The sequence below is a fragment of the Rhagoletis zephyria genome, unplaced genomic scaffold (assembly GCF_001687245.7).
Source record: "Rhagoletis zephyria isolate East Lansing unplaced genomic scaffold, Rhagoletis_zephyria_1.1 Rzeph_scaffold_00321, whole genome shotgun sequence".
NCBI classification, from domain to species: Eukaryota; Metazoa; Arthropoda; class Insecta; order Diptera; family Tephritidae; genus Rhagoletis; species Rhagoletis zephyria.
This window is the reverse complement of record NW_016157405.1, coordinates 208471-226670: the sequence shown is the minus strand read 5'-3', so window position 1 is coordinate 226670 and position 18200 is coordinate 208471. Positions and strand designations below refer to the sequence as shown.

General features: G+C 33.8%; 1 protein-coding gene across 9 annotated transcripts in view; it reads left to right on the top strand.

Moving 5' to 3' along the window:
* Rgk2 (Rad, Gem/Kir family member 2) overlaps positions 1–18200 on the top strand; it is an 89293-nt gene that overhangs the window by 53329 nt on the left and 17764 nt on the right. For 2 of the 9 annotated variants that reach the window (XM_017610595.1, XM_017610597.1), the window contains exon 9: positions 9351–9549. The exons of the other annotated variants lie outside the window; for them this stretch is intronic. In XM_017610595.1, the coding sequence (XP_017466084.1) occupies positions 9351–9388 (38 nt within the window). In that variant the 3' untranslated portion in view covers positions 9389–9549. Of the gene's footprint in view, positions 1–9350; positions 9550–18200 lie in introns of those variants that run through there. 9 annotated transcript variants of the gene reach the window in all.

Sequence of the window (18200 nt, the reverse complement as noted above, 5' to 3'; positions counted from 1 at the left end):
GAGAATCGAGTTGCGAATAAGCAAGCTATAAGTTTAATTGTGTTAACAAGTAGTAAAGCGTTGTTATTGCTTTAACAAGTATTGTAAAGTGTTTTTACTGTATTAGCAAGTATTGTAAATTGTTTGTTGTACAATAAAGTTAATTGTACTACAATTCGGTCATCGTTAGCATTTATTTAACAATCCAGCGATACGAGCCCGAGTATATTTGGGTAATCCCTCAAGGGCTCAAGGATAATCGTAACAATCGCTTTTATTCGTAATATTACATTTTTCAAAACAACACGACATTTTGAAAAGCTTCTTGTACTCTATGTAGGTTCGAAACAAAGATAAGCTCAGTAACAGTCGGACAGTATCAGAATCAGTAGATTGATAGACGCTGATATTTAGGACTATTTTGAAAGCACTGTAGTGTTAAGTTTATTACGCACTGATAGAAACCAAAAAGTAAACAACACACGATCAGCTGTTCCTAATGGTTATTTCTCTCCGATGTAAAACGAACAAAGGCAAAGGTACAGGCAAAGAAAAAGAAAACTGCAAAAACAAATTTAAGGCAAATATGTATGTGTTCAACGCGAATAACAATCTGTAATGCAACAACAAAGCAGTTAAACAAAACAGAAATAGAAAATATTGCGATACCAACAAAATTTTTTCCTCTTTAAAAAGGCTTGATTTATGTAACTCAAGTAGATCACACGAGAACAACCAAAAAAACTTAACCGCGACGGCTCACCAAGAAGATTTCCTCAATCGAGAGTTATCAGCGAATAAAACACATAAAAATTTACAAAATGTAAGAGCAAAAGTGAAAGCTATCCGCACGGCACAAACGTCAACGAATAACGAGATAGTGAAGAAAATGTTAAAATACAAAATGTGCAAAATTTTAGTAAAATATTTTCAAAACTGAGGGAGTTTTTTTATAAAATAGTTAAAATTTAAGCAAAGTTTCAAGTACCAGCTATCTCCAAAAATGGAGACAATCAGGCAAAACTGGGGACGCCATTGAATTTAAAAGGCTCCAATTAAGTAAGAGCAACTATCAGAACCTTTGTCGAAAAAAATTTGATTTGATAACACGCTCGAAATATTCTGACTACAAGAAGGAGCATAAAGGTACTAAATCGGGGTTTTTACACACTTCTAGAGAACATTTTTTTGAAGCATTTTACAGGTATATGTAATGTTATAAGGCCTAGTAGTTATAAAAATATTTAGATATTTCGACGTATTTTCCAAATGTGCCTTCATTAAGATATTTTTGAAATAAAAATTACGCTCAAGATCGCAGAAATATATTAAGTTGCGTTTATTCTGAAGGCACACCTCTTGCTAAGGTGTGAAGATTATTCGTAATTGTTGTGGAATACAATACATACTTAAAAAGTTCTTAAAATTAAATGCTTCAAAAACTATACGCGATAAACCGAAAATGTTAAAAATTGTGAAATGTGGAGTTACAGTCTTTGAGTTACTTGCCATTTCGTTCTTTTCTAATGCACACTTCTCTTACCTACTACATATGAAGTATACACTAAGTGCTAAGTTCACTTGTGTTCATTATTATTTTTAATTTAAACACCTATAATTCAAGAGTTATGCAGCAAATTGGTATATAATTGGCAAGTATAAGTCAATGAATTATATCCAAAAGCAACCAGCTTGATATAGTTTCCAACAGTGAAAATAAAGCTAAATAACACCAAGGTTACCTGTTTTTTAGATTTGACCATATACATTGGGGCATGTTTATATTCGAAACAAAGTCGACTATAAAGTTAGTTGCCGCCATATCATTGAAAATTACGACAAAATGCAGCAACTAACTTTAGTGTCGACTTCATTTAGGCTATTAATACGCATTCTACCTAACTGGACCATACTGGACCATAATAACTGATAACACTGAACAGCTTATTCTGGGAGTTTATGCGCTCTATGTCGAGTATAATTACACCACTGCTTCACATACGCTGCTTCTCTCTGCCCTGCACTTGCAATGTAAGTATAACCAGCGCTTTATGCATACTTCGCATTGCATGAGAGTTGTCACTTAAGAAATCTGTTGAATGAGTTTTGCGTGTAAGCGGTTACCCAAGGCACAGCATTACATATCGCACACCATCTTCAAAAGAGTCACAACTCGAAATAATACGTTTGTCAGAAAATGCGAAAAACTATTTCTTAGCACATTATAATCATAAGGGCAAGGGCGACTTTACCTTAGGTTTTTTCTTAACAAATTACAACAAAAATTTGCTCCGGCTTTTGCTGAAAGGTAAATAAAAGCTCTGCGTACATTTTTAGCGCATAATCTCAAAAATGCCAAATTTTGAGTTGTGACTCTTTTGAAGACGGTGCGATATGTAGAAGTCTGTTGGTTTTTGATTTCAGAGTCTGAATATGAGCAGTCGATATATATCCAATTGCAAGAAACTTTTTTCTAATCCGAAAAGTCTTCAAGTACTAGGCTGAATTCAATGATTTTTATTTTAAGCACATATACAGTGACCCAAATATAATCTCGGACGCGGCAGAAAATCTTGGGAATTTTTCTTTAGTTAATTTAATGTTTGTTCGTTTTTATTACTATTACTAAAAAAAAATACCATTTAAACCCGAACTTCATACTTTGTGAAAATATTATGAAAATTCTGCAAATTTTCATCAAAATTTTTAAATTTTTAATCAGCATCTTTAGAAATTTAAAATTTAGTATAATAAAGTAAAAATTGAAAGCACCTAGCATTTACCGATGATTTTTGGCCATTTTTTGTTTACGGTGTTTCGCATTTTTACCTTCCTTTTATTAGCGCGGGACGTAACTATGTAATATTGTTGCGCCTAAAAGATGCAGCGATTTCTATTCTCAAGTTACATACATGATGACAGTACGAATGGCAATTATAATAGGGAGGTTTTGGTTTTTTAAACTATAATTTTATTACATATAAAAAACTAGTCGAACATACTTTGTGTGGCGAAAAAGTCGTAACACCGTCATTAAAATAATTCCAAAAGTCAGCAGAAAGTCCTCGTTAGCTCAAATTCGCACCTCACTATACAAGACTTTAATAAGACTACAAATAATTTTTCTACAGATGCTGACTAAAAAGCTAAAAATTTTGTGAAATTTCATAATTTTTCCAAAAATTCCGAAACTTGGATTTATATGGTGCTTGTTAAGTAATCAGCTACATTTTCATAAAAAATAATAAACATTAAAGAAACTAAAAAATAGCCAAAACNAAAATGCAGCAACTAACTTTAGTGTCGACTTCATTTAGGCTATTAATACGCATTCTACCTAACTGGACCATACTGGACCATAATAACTGATAACACTGAACAGCTGATTCTGGGAGTTTATGCGCTCTATGTCGAGTATAATTACACCACTGCTTCACATACGCTGCTTCTCTCTGCCCTGCACTTGCAATGTAAGTATAACCAGCGCTTTATGCATACTTCGCATTGCATGAGAGTTGTCACTTAAGAAATCTGTTGAATGAGTTTTGCGTGTAAGCGGTTACCCAAGGCACAGCATTACATATCGCACACCATCTTCAAAAGAGTCACAACTCGAAATAATACGTTTGTCAGAAAATGCGAAAAACTATTTCTTAGCACATTATAATCATAAGGGCAAGGGCGACTTTACCTTAGGTTTTTTCTTAACAAATTACAACAAAAATTTGCTCCGGCTTTTGCTGAAAGGTAAATAAAAGCTCTGCGTACATTTTTAGCGCATAATCTCAAAAATGCCAAATTTTGAGTTGTGACTCTTTTGAAGACGGTGCGATATGTAGAAGTCTGTTGGTTTTTGATTTCAGAGTCTGAATATGAGCAGTCGATATATATCCAATTGCAAGAAACTTTTTTCTAATCCGAAAAGTCTTCAAGTACTAGGCTGAATTCAATGATTTTTATTTTAAGCACATATACAGTGACCCAAATATAATCTCGGACGCGGCAGAAAATCTTGGGAATTTTTCTTTAGTTAATTTAATGTTTGTTCGTTTTTATTACTATTACTAAAAAAAAATACCATTTAAACCCGAACTTCATACTTTGTGAAAATATTATGAAAATTCTGCAAATTTTCATCAAAATTTTTAAATTTTTAATCAGCATCTTTAGAAATTTAAAATTTAGTATAATAAAGTAAAAATTGAAAGCACCTAGCATTTACCGATGATTTTTGGCCATTTTTTGTTTACGGTGTTTCGCATTTTTACCTTCCTTTTATTAGCGCGGGACGTAACTATGTAATATTGTTGCGCCTAAAAGATGCAGCGATTTCTATTCTCAAGTTACATACATGATGACAGTACGAATGGCAATTATAATAGGGAGGTTTTGGTTTTTTAAACTATAATTTTATTACATATAAAAAACTAGTCGAACATACTTTGTGTGGCGAAAAAGTCGTAACACCGTCATTAAAATAATTCCAAAAGTCAGCAGAAAGTCCTCGTTAGCTCAAATTCGCACCTCACTATACAAGACTTTAATAAGACTACAAATAATTTTTCTACAGATGCTGACTAAAAAGCTAAAAATTTGGTGAAATTTCATAATTTCTTCCAAAAAGTCCGAAACTTGGATTTATATGGTGCTTGTTAAGTAATCAGCTATATTTTCATAAAAAATAATAAACATTAAAGAAACTAAAAAATAGCCAAAACTTGCACAGATTTTTTTCCAAAGAACGTAGAGGGGATTTATTCATAAAATTTTTTTACGAATGTTTTAAATTTTAGTGTGAAGTTTTACTCGCAACACTTGGAAAAAACGGATGAGAATAAAAGAGAACGAATTTCCATGTGAAGCAAAACTCTCTGGGAAGCAATATCTATGAATAATTTTATCGTGGTGTTAATATCCTTTAGTGTTGCTTGCTATTGCTCTCTTACAGGCATGTGCAGAGAGTGAGCAGGTCTTTAACACATTGACTGCCAAGGCACTTTCAGCAAATAAGATTTATTAACCTTCCTACACTTGCCAGTCGCAGGGAAATGCTTGGTATAATTTTTATGGTTAAATTACTGACAGGCTCAATTTCAAGTCCGTCTCTTCTGGCTGATGTAAGCTTTAATGTTCCGTCACGCGTTTCAAGACACTTTTGTCCCATATTTCTGAAAGCTTGTAAAACCAATTTTGAATTGCACGACCCACTCCGTTGCTTATGCCAGGATTTTAACTCTCATTCCAGCACGTTTGATATATCAGATCCGCTTTTCAGCATTAAGAAAGCGATACTCTCCTCTCTCAAAAGATGTTCTGGGGCCACAGCATTTTTTTTTTTAAATCTCATCAGAGACGTCAAAATTGGAATTTAGGGTAGTGCTGGTAATATTTTCTGCTTAGAAACAGGCAGTTTTTAACTAATTAGTATGTCACACACATATGTTCGACGTGGCGCCTACCGACTTTTTTTAACTCAGGGCCATGGCGGACATATATGCACGACAAAAACATTGGCTAAACATCAAAATACATCGTCGTCATACAAGCTCTACTTCGTTTTGCAAAAACAAAACAATTGGGAGTATGTTGTTTTTGCAAACAAACACCAAACAACGTTATATGACGACAATGTATTTTGATGTTTGAATCCGTTATTTTTGCAAACAGAAACAAGTCAAAGCTTATTACATGCTCAGTAAACAAAAAATAATAAATAAAAATAATATGTAAAAAATTTTTTGTTACTGCAATAAAATGAATTTAATTTTTTTTTCAAAACCAATTTTTTCCAATTGTTTTTTGAGCTGCGCCGAAGCCACTATAACAGAAATTTCATGGGAAGCCATATATTTTATTATTGCAATAAAATCATATTTATCCTCAATCGTTGCTGTGTGACATGGCGAGAGAGAATAATAGTCGTGTCGGACATATGTGTCCGACGTGGCGTAAACCGCATAGTACAGTGTCACACATATATGGCCGACGTGGCAGTCAATGTGTTAAAGATATGTATATGGGCATAAAAATAAAATGGCATAGTTTAATTGTTAAAAATCTTAAAAGCGACCGGCTTGTTCGATGTACATAAATTACTGGCTTTTTTCTCGAAATAATTTGCCTATTTCCATCAGCCTTTTCACAGCTTTGCGTGTTTATTTCTCAAAATATTGCCCTCCGAATAGGCAAAGGTGCAATACTTTCTACTAAAGAACCATTATGCAGGACGAAAAGTAACATAGTGCAAATGTTAGAATATAAGAAGACAAAACATTTAAATATAAAAAAACGCCATAAGTTTGCAATTGATAAATTTTTTATACTTATGTAAGTAATACAAACATGCCTTCTGATGTAGAGCTTTAATTGATCAAGTATATCGGCAGTTTCCATTGTTAACTAAAAATGATTTAATGGATTTATTTGTCCTTCAACTTTATTCCAATAAAACTTGTTAATTTTAGCTGAAACATTTTAGCCGTTTTTTGCCCAAGCTAGCCGGTCGGCCCAAAAAGTTCTGGCAACACTGAGCACATGTTCGATAGTAAGTGTTCAAAATCGCCTGGAACAAATCAAACTTTTTTACAGACATCGTGATACGGTCTAATACATACATAAATATGTACGTAAGAATGTGTACTTTTAAATATGACCATGCACGGTAGGTCGGATCCAAGTTCAACCCCAAGGTCTTGGCACTTAAAATTTTCTTGTGAATTTATTTTCTATTACGTTTTCTAAGTAATTTAAGACGGGAAAGAAAACAATCGTGAGAGAGGTTATTAAGAAAATCAATTTTTTGTGTTGAACATATTATTAATCAACCTTAAGTTCAACCCAAAGGCCCCTGTACTTTAAATAATTGTCTTATCAATTTTATTTGCATTTTGTCTTTGTCAAAAAAAAAATAAAATAGTGAAATATAGGTACATACCATGGTGGAATAATAACAAGGTGTTGTCAGTAGCGACGTGTTTGTTGTAATTTTGACAAGATCGGCATGCTTATTTTCAGTGCTTCCGATCTTAATTTTTATACTACTATAAGTTGGGAAATAGTATCTAAAATACTCCATTTTAGTATTTCGTTTTATAGCGATTTTTAAAGAACTTGGTGTTTTCAGAACGATATTAATATTTAAAATTGCTCCTCAAAATATAATATATAAAAGATATCGTGGTTATCAAAGGAAAAATACGTACACAAAAATCGTATGGAAAGGCGATTTTTTTATATTAAATATCTTTTGCTGCATTGTCATAATATGGAGCCAAATGGACTACTGATACACTAGAATAGAGCGGCAGCACGGTTAGATTACGATTTCGCTTATATTATCGGTATTTATGTGTTTTAATCTATTTAAAAAATCATATACAGTCTTATAGGAAATTTCTTTATTTTACGGCCTTTACTTTTTCATAACTTACAATATATGTCCAAGCTGTGTGGAGCTAACGATACAAACATATATTCAGGCTTATAAGCTTGTAACTATACATTTTCCTACATTTAATTTGAAATAGTATGCACAAACGGATTAAAAGTAATAAATAATTAGTACCTTTTCTACTACTTTAAAATGCGTGACCGGAATAGACCTGCCGAAAAAGTGAGGTTAAGTTACTGACAACACCTTGTTATTATTACACCATGGGTACATACAAGAAAATCGAGTTTTTATATTCAGGGTATTCATCTAAATCATTCATCTATCATAAATTAAGCAAATTTACGAGGTTTACATGGCTACGAGGCATTTATGCGTTTAGATGAATTGCGCTATTATTTTATGCTGTGAACGCCTGGACATATGTACATATTAGGGATGTTGCGATTGTAGAATTTTAGCCATCCGCGGATGCGAATGTGAATGCGGATGTCTAAAATCTAACATCCACAGATGCGGATGCGTATGCGAATGTCAAGTATATTTAAGAAATAATTTAGGTAAGTAAATTAGGTGATTTCGGTAGGTAAATAAAAAATGGAAAAGTTAGTAATTATTAATAATGTTTATTTTATTTAGTTCTTGAATTTAAAAATTGTTTCTTAAAGGGTTGTAAATCAAACCTGCGCCACTAAATAACTGCTCGCTCGAGTCGACAAATATCTGCGTGGGAAACTTGACAATATTTTTAATTCGATCGATTGACGCTGCACCATTTGAGAGGACTTTCACTTATATTTATTTTTTTTTTGCGGTGCAAGAATAATTGCTTTTTGAGAATTGCATCGGGGCTGAAAATGTCGGAGCATCTTCCAGACTTTCATGAAGGTGCCTTCTTCAAAAACTTCCCCTATAATGAGTAGCCTGTAATTAGTTTTCTTATTGGCTGAGCTCGACTTTTCCTAGTTGCAGGCAGTCACAATTGATTACTCACCGCTGTCAGTGCCATAAGCTATCTAATCCGTATTGTTGTTCGATTCCATTCGCTTAGTCCCCTTTCAGACACGTCAAGTCTTGCTTTCAAGTCTGCTCGCTCGTTGGCGAAGGAGGTGGGAAGAGAGGGAAAGAGTACAGATACCTCCGTACCGTCAATTCGTTTCAAGTTTTCTTGTTCTGTTTTGATCTTTTCGTTGCTTCCCATTTAAAGATCCNTATTTTTTTTTTGCGGTGCAAGAATAATTGCTTTTTGAGAATTGCATCGGGGCTGAAAATGTCGGAGCATCTTCCAGACTTTCATGAAGGTGCCTTCTTCAAAAACTTCCCCTATAATGAGTAGCCTGTAATTAGTTTTCTTATTGGCTGAGCTCGACTTTTCCTAGTTGCAGGCAGTCACAATTGATTACTCACCGCTGTCAGTGCCATAAGCTATCTAATCCGTATTGTTGTTCGATTCCATTCGCTTAGTCCCCTTTCAGACACGTCAAGTCTTGCTTTCAAGTCTGCTCGCTCGTTGGCGAAGGAGGTGGGAAGAGAGGGAAAGAGTACAGATACCTCCGTACCGTCAATTCGTTTCAAGTTTTCTTGTTCTGTTTTGATCTTTTCGTTGCTTCCCATTTAAAGATCCAAAGACTTGAATTCAATAAAACTTGACGCGTGTGGAACCAAAGAGAAAACACAAAAGAGAATGCGATAAAAATTGCTTTCAAGACTTGACGTGTCTGAAAGGGGACTTATTGCGTTTTCATATTTTGAGGCAGATGAACGCAAATTTTCAACATATATTGCATGCCAAGGCCAACTCGTCAATAGATAATAAGCCGTTTTATGATTGAAAAAATAATTACACTTATCTAAGAAAGAGTATACAAAAATTAGCGATGAATCCAGCTTTTTTTCTACAGATCCTTGACAAATAACATTCACAAGATACGTGATTCTTACCCAATTAAAGGTCAGACCTACAGATTTTTTATTATTTTAGCATCGACGCTGAAAATTGCTGCTGGAAATCTCTATTGAAGGATCTCACTCCTTGACTTTAAATGGAAAAATAAGACGGACGTTGTTGGACAATTTTGCCACATAACTTCTTAGCCAAGGATCGAACCCAATAAACACCAAAAAAATATTTCTCCAACCTTGGAGAAGTTCATAGTTCTCAAGTTGATATCCAACATCATTCTCCAGCTCATCCCTAACCCACGCGCAGATACGTAAAAAGTGATAGAGATACGAATTTTTAATTATCAAGTGAAAAACTAAAGCTATATAAAGGGGAAAACTACCAACGAAAAGTAAATAATCTTCAAAGTATCCTCAAATATTCTTGAAAGAAAATAAAACGCGATGTGAATCAAGTGGCAAAATTACTGTCGGACTATATACTGTGAAGTGAATTATTGTAATACGATATTAATTACTGCATAATACAAAAGGATTAATAAAATGAAAAATTAATATTTAAATTCATCTATATATGTCGTTTCAATCAAAAAGTTATAAGGTATTTTGCTATTTCAATTTCAGTATTTCAATGATATGTTTGAGACNTTACTGCATAATACAAAAGGATTAATAAAATGAAAAATTAATATTTAAATTCATCTATATATGTCGTTTCAATCAAAAAGTTATAAGGTATTTTGCTATTTCAATTTCAGTATTTCAATGATATGTTTGAGACCAATCGGAGAATTACATTAGAGTTCAAGTTGAGAACTAGCATTTTCTCAACTTGAGAAACAGGCCTTTTTTCATACAAAGAAAAATGCCCTTTTTGTTGAGAACGCTATGATCCTCCACTTGAGGTACTGTTGAGAAATAACGTTGGAGATTTGAGAAATACCTTAGTTCTCAACTTAACCTCAAGTTGAGCTCAAACCTAAATGTGTATTGGGAATGTACATGTAACCCTATGAAAAAATATTTCCCGACAAGAGAAAAAAATTACTCGTTTTTGAAATTTTTGCTAAAAATAAATTTCTCAAAGAGCCGCACTTGAAATGATTGATACGACATCAGTCGCAAATCACGACAATGTGGTTTCAAATTATAGTGCACACTTCCTTCTTTCATCTCTAGTAGTATTTTTTAAGATTGGCCCACTCAATCATATTAAGAAAGAAAAAAAATATTATTAACAGGACTATGTTCTCTTTGACGTACGTCGTATGATTCAGTTATATAGAAAATTGATAAATCTGACTTTTGGCCGGCTTTGTTACACAACAACGGGTAACACAACCTACAGGTAAAAAATATTGGCAACAATTTGTCATTTTGTTTGCCAGACATACGTTTTATCAGTGCACATGTACAACATTCGCATTCGCAAAAGCTCCGCATTGATTTTTGCGAATGCGAAAGCGAATGCAGATGTTGAAATTAATACGGAAGCTCCGCGGTTGCGAATGCGAATACGAATATTCGCAACAACCCTGGTATATATGTACATGATCAGTGGGATTCTTTCTTCCAATCACTTCGTACCACTGCGGAAGAGGTTGTTGGTTATTACTTGGCCTGGGCGACGCCGAATGCGCTGTGCCCTCGGGGTAGCGTCGCGTGTTCATATACACCAAGTTGAAGATGCATGTACGACATCATGTCTAAATGTGGGATCCCCGCAAAACTAATGAATGAACGAATGATCTATAAGCGCCGTTTAAGACCCAACGAGGTCTTAAGGCGGATCTCCAGAGCATGCGTATACTTATTAGAGATGCCAGATCGAAATAAAAAAAATCAATTTTTGAAGCGAATCGAACCGAAATCCAAATAATCCCCGCATAAAGAAATCGTCAAAAAATAAATCGATCTCCCAAGATCGATTCATATAATTTGCCCAAAAATGCCTTTTACTTAATTTTCATAAAAAGAAATAAAAATACGGTATTGCTATAACTGTTTCAATATCTAGATTTATCTAAAAGCTATCAGGTAGCAAACGATCCGCAAATACCTAAAAGTAACTGAGGAGATTTTCTATATTAAGACGATTTTTTTTTTTATCACAAAAGAGAAAAACTTTGGTTTTATTTCAAAATTAACCGCTATTTTAGAAAATGTATCTATATATTAATACGCTAACATAAATTTGGTCTCCGTTCGTTTGGCGATTTTACCGAACCGATTTCAAAACCAAGAACACCGTTGGAAAGGCATTTTTCCGTAGATAATAATAATAATATCCCAATGGTTTTTACCCTCCATTCCCGCCCATCCGCACGAGGGGCGCAGTCCGCATGACGTACGGAACCAATATTTTAAATTTTTGTGCCGAGTCACGATAGGCAGGAGTTTGTTAAGTGTCGAGATCTAAAACTGTTCAGCTACAGAACTAAATTCATCANGCGTCGTTTAAACATTTTCGTATTCGTGTATAGATGTTGCTGCAACATGTTCAATTTGACATGTTTCGCATGTTGTTTCACTTCGCATTTGAAATTAAGCTTAGAAATAAAGATAAATACGAAGATAACGAAATAAATGATAACGATGAAGACAAGAAAGAGAAGGCAAAAGTGAAGACAAAGACGAAAATGGAGACAGTCAGAAATACATAAGAGTTAGGGTAACTAAAGGGTAAACAAATGTATTGTATTTTTGAAGTGAAACTTCTTTAGCGGCGATTCGTTGGTTGGGAGTAAGTGGGCAAGTTGCAACGGAAACAAGTGCTTCTAATATATGTCGTATTAATTTAACAAAAACGTGCTAATAAGGAGTTTAAGAACTGTGATTAAGCCCAATATAGGAAGGAAAATAAAGTTTAGTACGTACGATGAAAAGGGTAAAGGTAAAGGTAAAAATAAAAACAAAAACAAATATGCGTGAAGATAAAGGATAAAACGACGATCAAAGTTAATTTAAACACTATAAGGTAAAGGTTAAGGGGAATATGCAAAAATAAAGATAAATATGAGGATGAAGATTGATATGGTTAATGATATAATAATCGATATTGTTATCGGCGTAATAATGGATACTTCTATCAATACAACCGATATTGTTATCGATAGAATAATCGATAATGTTATCGATAATATTATAAATTTTGTTATCGGTGTAATAATCGATATTGTTGTCGATATATTTAACAATATATAAATCGGTTTTGGAATCGTTATATTTTGCGATATATTTATTGATATTTTATTGGTATATTTATCGACAAAGTTATCGAGAGCGTTATCAATTTAATATTCGGCACATGACATGTGATCACAATATATGATATCATATAACATTATATCACATGATATTATATGGCATCGCATGACATGACATCACAAAATATGATATCACATAATACGATATCACATGATATGACATCATATGGTATGGCATGACTTCACATGATATAATATCATATAACATGACCTCACATGATTTGGCATCAAATGACATCGTATTACATGGAAAAATATTTGTTTCTGTATCGATTAACATGGTTACTGAAAGCATGCGTATTGTTTTCTTTCAAAATTAAATTGTAAAGAACTAATAACAAGTTATGGCTCTGATATTTAAAGCCCCTTAAAAAGCCAGGGGCCCGGGGAGGAATCCCCCATTCTTACCCTCTCGACAGGTCTGGGTAGCGATAAAGATAGAAAACAGATAAAATATAACAAAAAAAAAAGCTTACGGGGTGTGCATAGCTCAGTGGTTAGCGCTTCTGACTTTGCACATCGATAACGCGGGTTCGATCCCTGCTGAAAGTGTAGAAAAAAGAAGTCTGATGAGGAGATCTCCGAAATAGCTGCTATAACTTCTACGGCTTAAGAATTGTTGTTTTTTCCATTATTCTTAACAAACAATTCGTGGTACAAAGCTCAATAACACTATTGAGACAAAACATAAACTTGAGCTTATAAAATTATATTAACTACACCCATTGTTTTTATTCACAATTTCTAAATAAGTAACGTAAGTTCCACTTTTTCAATGTGGCCCAGGTGCACTTACTTTTCGATAGGAATTGAAATAAATTTTGCTATAAAANAAGTAACGTAAGTTCCACTTTTTCAATGTGGCCCAGGTGCACTTACCTTTCGATAGGAATTGAAATAAATTTTGCTATAAAAAATTTAGTTATCGAAAATTATCAAGCTACTGAAATTTATCGAGTCATCGAAGTTTATAGTTAGCGAAATTTATCGAGTTATATATATTTATTGAGTTATAACAACGTGTAAAATTATTGAAATTGACCAATGTTAATTGAGTTGTCGAAATTTGTTAATGAAATTTATCAAGTTATCGAAATTTATTGTTGTGTTTAGGGATTTTAGAGTTCTTGAAATTCACTGAATTATCGATATGTATCAAATTATCGAAATTTATCGGCAAACTGGAATGTATCGGTTATATTCCAAGTCCTGCCAACGACCTTCAAAGATATAAAAAATTTAAGTTAAGGTTTAGTTCGAAAGCAAGAGATTTTCCGGCAAGTAATTTTGTACATTATAAGTTAAACGACGGACCAAGTTAGAAAACCTCTCCAAGCGTCTTAAGAAGCTAGAAGAACGGTCGAATTTCGACAGTGGCTGGCACTCTAGTTATACATTAATACACTAGCCCAATAAAGCTTACGTGTACACATTTTTTCGAAATATACATTTTTTAAGTTTTTTTGTTTTCATATTCAACAATTTGTTATTAGGCCAAAAAATAACAAAAACGATTGTTTTTTGTTTTCGTTAAGTGCATATTTGACTCCATTATTAAAAAAATTTAAGTATGAAGTTTTGTTTGCATTTTTTTCCAATACAAAGTATGCTCGACAAAATTTTGATATGAACCTCCAACAAAGGAAAGGCCAAAATCAACGATGTTTTGCAGCCACTTGAAACTTGCACTTTGTTGTACTAAAATTGAATGGGCTACAAAACTGCATCCCCGAAATTGTTCTGGAAAAAATTATTGACTTATACACTGCCGCTCTCATGTATGCTTTGAAATGCTTCCATTTTTTCAACATTTTGCTCCAATTTGCGCTTTGGCTATTTTTTGTTAAATAAACCAGCGCAAATACTCTTAATTACAGCTAGATATAATATATCTAAAGCCCCATTCATTTTTTGTACTAGCCTAGGGCTGCCAGACGTCCTGGTTTTCCAGGATTTGTCCTGGTTTTAGAAAATAGTCCTGGTGTCCTGCTGTCCACCTAAAAACTTACTTTTTCATCTTCAGGGGAACCCCCAAAAAAAAAAGTTAATGTATCTGAACAGGTCCACGGTTAAGGGGTTATAGGTACATACTACCCAGCAGATAATTTCAGGAGCTAAAATCTCTTCCAGAAGGCCTCTCTGAAAGTAATTATTTTCCTCTTTCTTTTTTGTGAGGGGTAACACAAATTGAAGTGCTTCCGCTACCCAAAGAAAAACTTCCAGAAGAGACGTATTTCAGATGGTCTTTTGGAGAAGTTCTTTTAAAGCTGTTCTTTTAATTCATAAAATGCATACTTCTTTAATGAATTTATATTTAATATGGTTCATCGAGTCTAAAGATGCTCACTAAATTTCATTTATAATGCTAAATTAAATAAACATGTACTTACAACCCCTTTCCAGAGGCATTCACTGAAGAAAACCTACCTAAATTATCCTCCGGTTGTGCATATACAAAATGGCAAATGTGATCATGAAACGCATTGTAGGATATGTGGAAATTTTCTAATGGTGGTTAAGGCAAGCTTTCAATTGCATGTTAAAGGCGCCAAACATTTTCCCAAGTTACATCACAGTCAAGAGAAATTTGTTCTTTTATGATTAAAATGTTTCAAATTTTGAGCGTTTCATACAGCCACATCATCATCAGCTTCACGGATTGTGTCAAAAAAACTTCATTGCTTATAATATCAGAAATTACTTCAAAATAATGCAACACCAGAACCAAAACAAATGTATTGGCAACATACTCACATTTATCTAAAAAATCGAATCGGAAGGGCTCGATTAATCGATCTTCGATTTAATATTTCGGTTTAAATGCTGCATCTCGAATACCTATGAGTGTTTTTGGCAGAAAAAGTAAATATACAAATTTCTCTTAAATTCCTTATAAAACATAATAGAAAGGAAATTCACAAGTGCCAAGAACTTTCGGTTGAACTTGGTTCTGATCCACCGTGCATGTTGCATGCTTTAAAGCAGAGGTTCCCAAACGTATTTTTCTCGTAGACCCCTTTCAAAACTTTACTGGTTTCGGTGGACCCCCTGATGCTCATTTCTAATTACGGTTGCCAGACGTACTGATTTTATCAGTACAGTACTGATTTTTCAACTCTTGTACTGATTTTATTCATTTCTTCAATCAGTACGCTAATGTCCTGATTTTTCAAAATTTGTACTCATTTGTACTGAATTTTCAATTCAAACCAAAAACTTTAGGATTTTCTTAAGGTTTTTGCATAACGTTGTAACTTCCTTAAACTGTACTGTAAAAAGTAAGAAGATAATTTAATTATAGTTCACATGTTTCAGATAATATTTGATATGCCCAAGAAATTAATATAAAAAAAATATCAATCGTTTTATGGGCATATCGCGTCGTTACGTACCAGTTGCGATAATAGGTTTGTTCCACAATCTACTCGAAGTAACTTCGAGTTACACATACGCGTTCCACAAATAATTTTTAGAGTTTCTTTGATATACGCTCACAGTTTGAACTTTGCTAGAGTTTTTCTACAAGTAGCTTGTGGAACAAACCTAATATAGAGGGCTTATATTCAATAGCCTCTATCTGCAATTTTCACAAAAACAACTTTGTGATGTTAGAACCCATCTGGGTCTTATTTGTCACCGCTGGTTTTAATTATGACTTTGCAATTTAAAAGTATGTTCTTCTGTCAAGCGTGATACAAGGTCAGCATTAATATCACCGAAGACAGTTAAGTCTTTGGTGGAATTTTGTATTAGAATCTCATTTTAGTGAAAAATGTAGATAAGGGGTATTGAATATAAGCCCTCGATATGTTGGGGGTTTAATTATTTAAAAAGAAGGCTGACGTTTTTTTGTCGGGTGCTGCTAGTTATCTCGAAAATAACTTTCAGTTTAATAACAACAAATTTGAATATTCGAATTGCTTTTGCCTATAACTTACAATTCTTTTTTCACAATTTACTCACATTGTAAAAGAGTTTTGCATACAAGATATAGAGTTAGATACTCTTTTTAGCGAATTCTTAGCCTTTCAAAGTTTTTGCGTAGTTGGTAAAATTAATTTAAGCTATGAGGAATTATAGATGAAGTGCTTAAAAGGTGGTACTTGAACTACAGTTTGAAAAAATATGTAATTTAGTTTTTTTTTTCAATACCACACTCAAACGAAGCAACTGAGAGGATCTTAAGTATAAAGTTTTCTTCCAGGCGCAAAGAAGGAAATCGGCTTCTAATTAAAAATTTTTAAAATGAAATTCATATTAAAAGTAATTTTAAAGTGAAAAATATACATTGAATTTTTTGACTATTTAAACACTGACGATAGAAATGATCTCATTATTGCTATTCAAAAATTTCGTGAATATAAAATACTGTGTATATGAGTATTATCTGATACTTACATTCATAATTTGGCTTTGAAGAAAAATGTACTGAAAAGTACTGATTTTTTTAGCATGAACAAGTTAACGTACTGATTTCGCGCATAAAAAATCTGGCAACCCTATTTCTAATATATTCTCAAAGCTCATAAAAAAATTTGAAGATTAAATCTAACGGTGCAATTTTGCATCGCGTGCGAGTTCCAAAACTAAATTCGGAGGGGCAAAAATAAAAATAAGATATTTTCTTGTGTTCTATTTATTGAAATAATGTGATTACACACTTGAAAGTTTTGAAAAACAGAGCTCGTAAAAACATGAAAGAACTATTTTGCTCTGAGGAGTTATATTTCTAAAGAGCACTAAATAAACTCCTCACATGTTCAGCTCACTCATGAATTTGTATGTGATGTATTTGTCAAATAGTTTATTCGTGTTGATGACATCATTTTTATTTTTATCGCTCCGAGTTTTAAAGTGATGCGAAAAATATTCGTAACTCGCATTTTCAAAACACAAAACTTGAAACAACAAAACTGCAAAGCTTTTTACGCCAAACTGCAAATTCAGAAAATGACAAAAAATAAAAGATCGAATCTAGATAAATCGATGATATACAAACAAGCAAGCAAGAAGCACAAGAAGTGTTCCACCATCTCATCCTCTTCAAAGCAGGATGGGCTGATGGAGTTGTCATTTAGACTATCACAGTCAGGTGTTTGTGCCACGTGAAGTAACCAGTCAGCAGTCCCGTCTTCTCAGTAAGAGGAAAAAACTAGATAGACCTTCTGAGATTGAAGGCATCATGCGTTTTGCCCACCTGCATCCACTAGCCATCGAGTAATCGCTGAGCAAAGTATCCATCCAGTTGCTGATGGTGGCTTCGAGGGTTGAAGTGGGTAGTGCTATAACTGGTTGCGGATCGAGGAATGCCTGGTCTAGGCTAACTGTGGTCAAAGGGTCTCATTTCCAGGTACTACCGAGTTGCCTGGCACCCAGGGTAAAGCGAGCTCGTAGTCTTTACCAACATAATTTAGTCAAGACTTGCATTGCCGAACTAGTTTGGAAGTACTTAGATAGAGGGCTGGCCAATGCCTTAACTGCAGCTTGGCAGTACCTGTAAATACGTAAACTCCTTCCCCTCCACCTATTTTCCACTGTGTAGTCTATGGCTTTGGGCAATGCAAATACCTCAGCGTGGAAGACCGAAGCATATTCTCCAAGAGAAAAAGGGAAACTTGCCCCCATTAACTTCGAAAAATACCCCAGATCCTAACCCAGAGTCA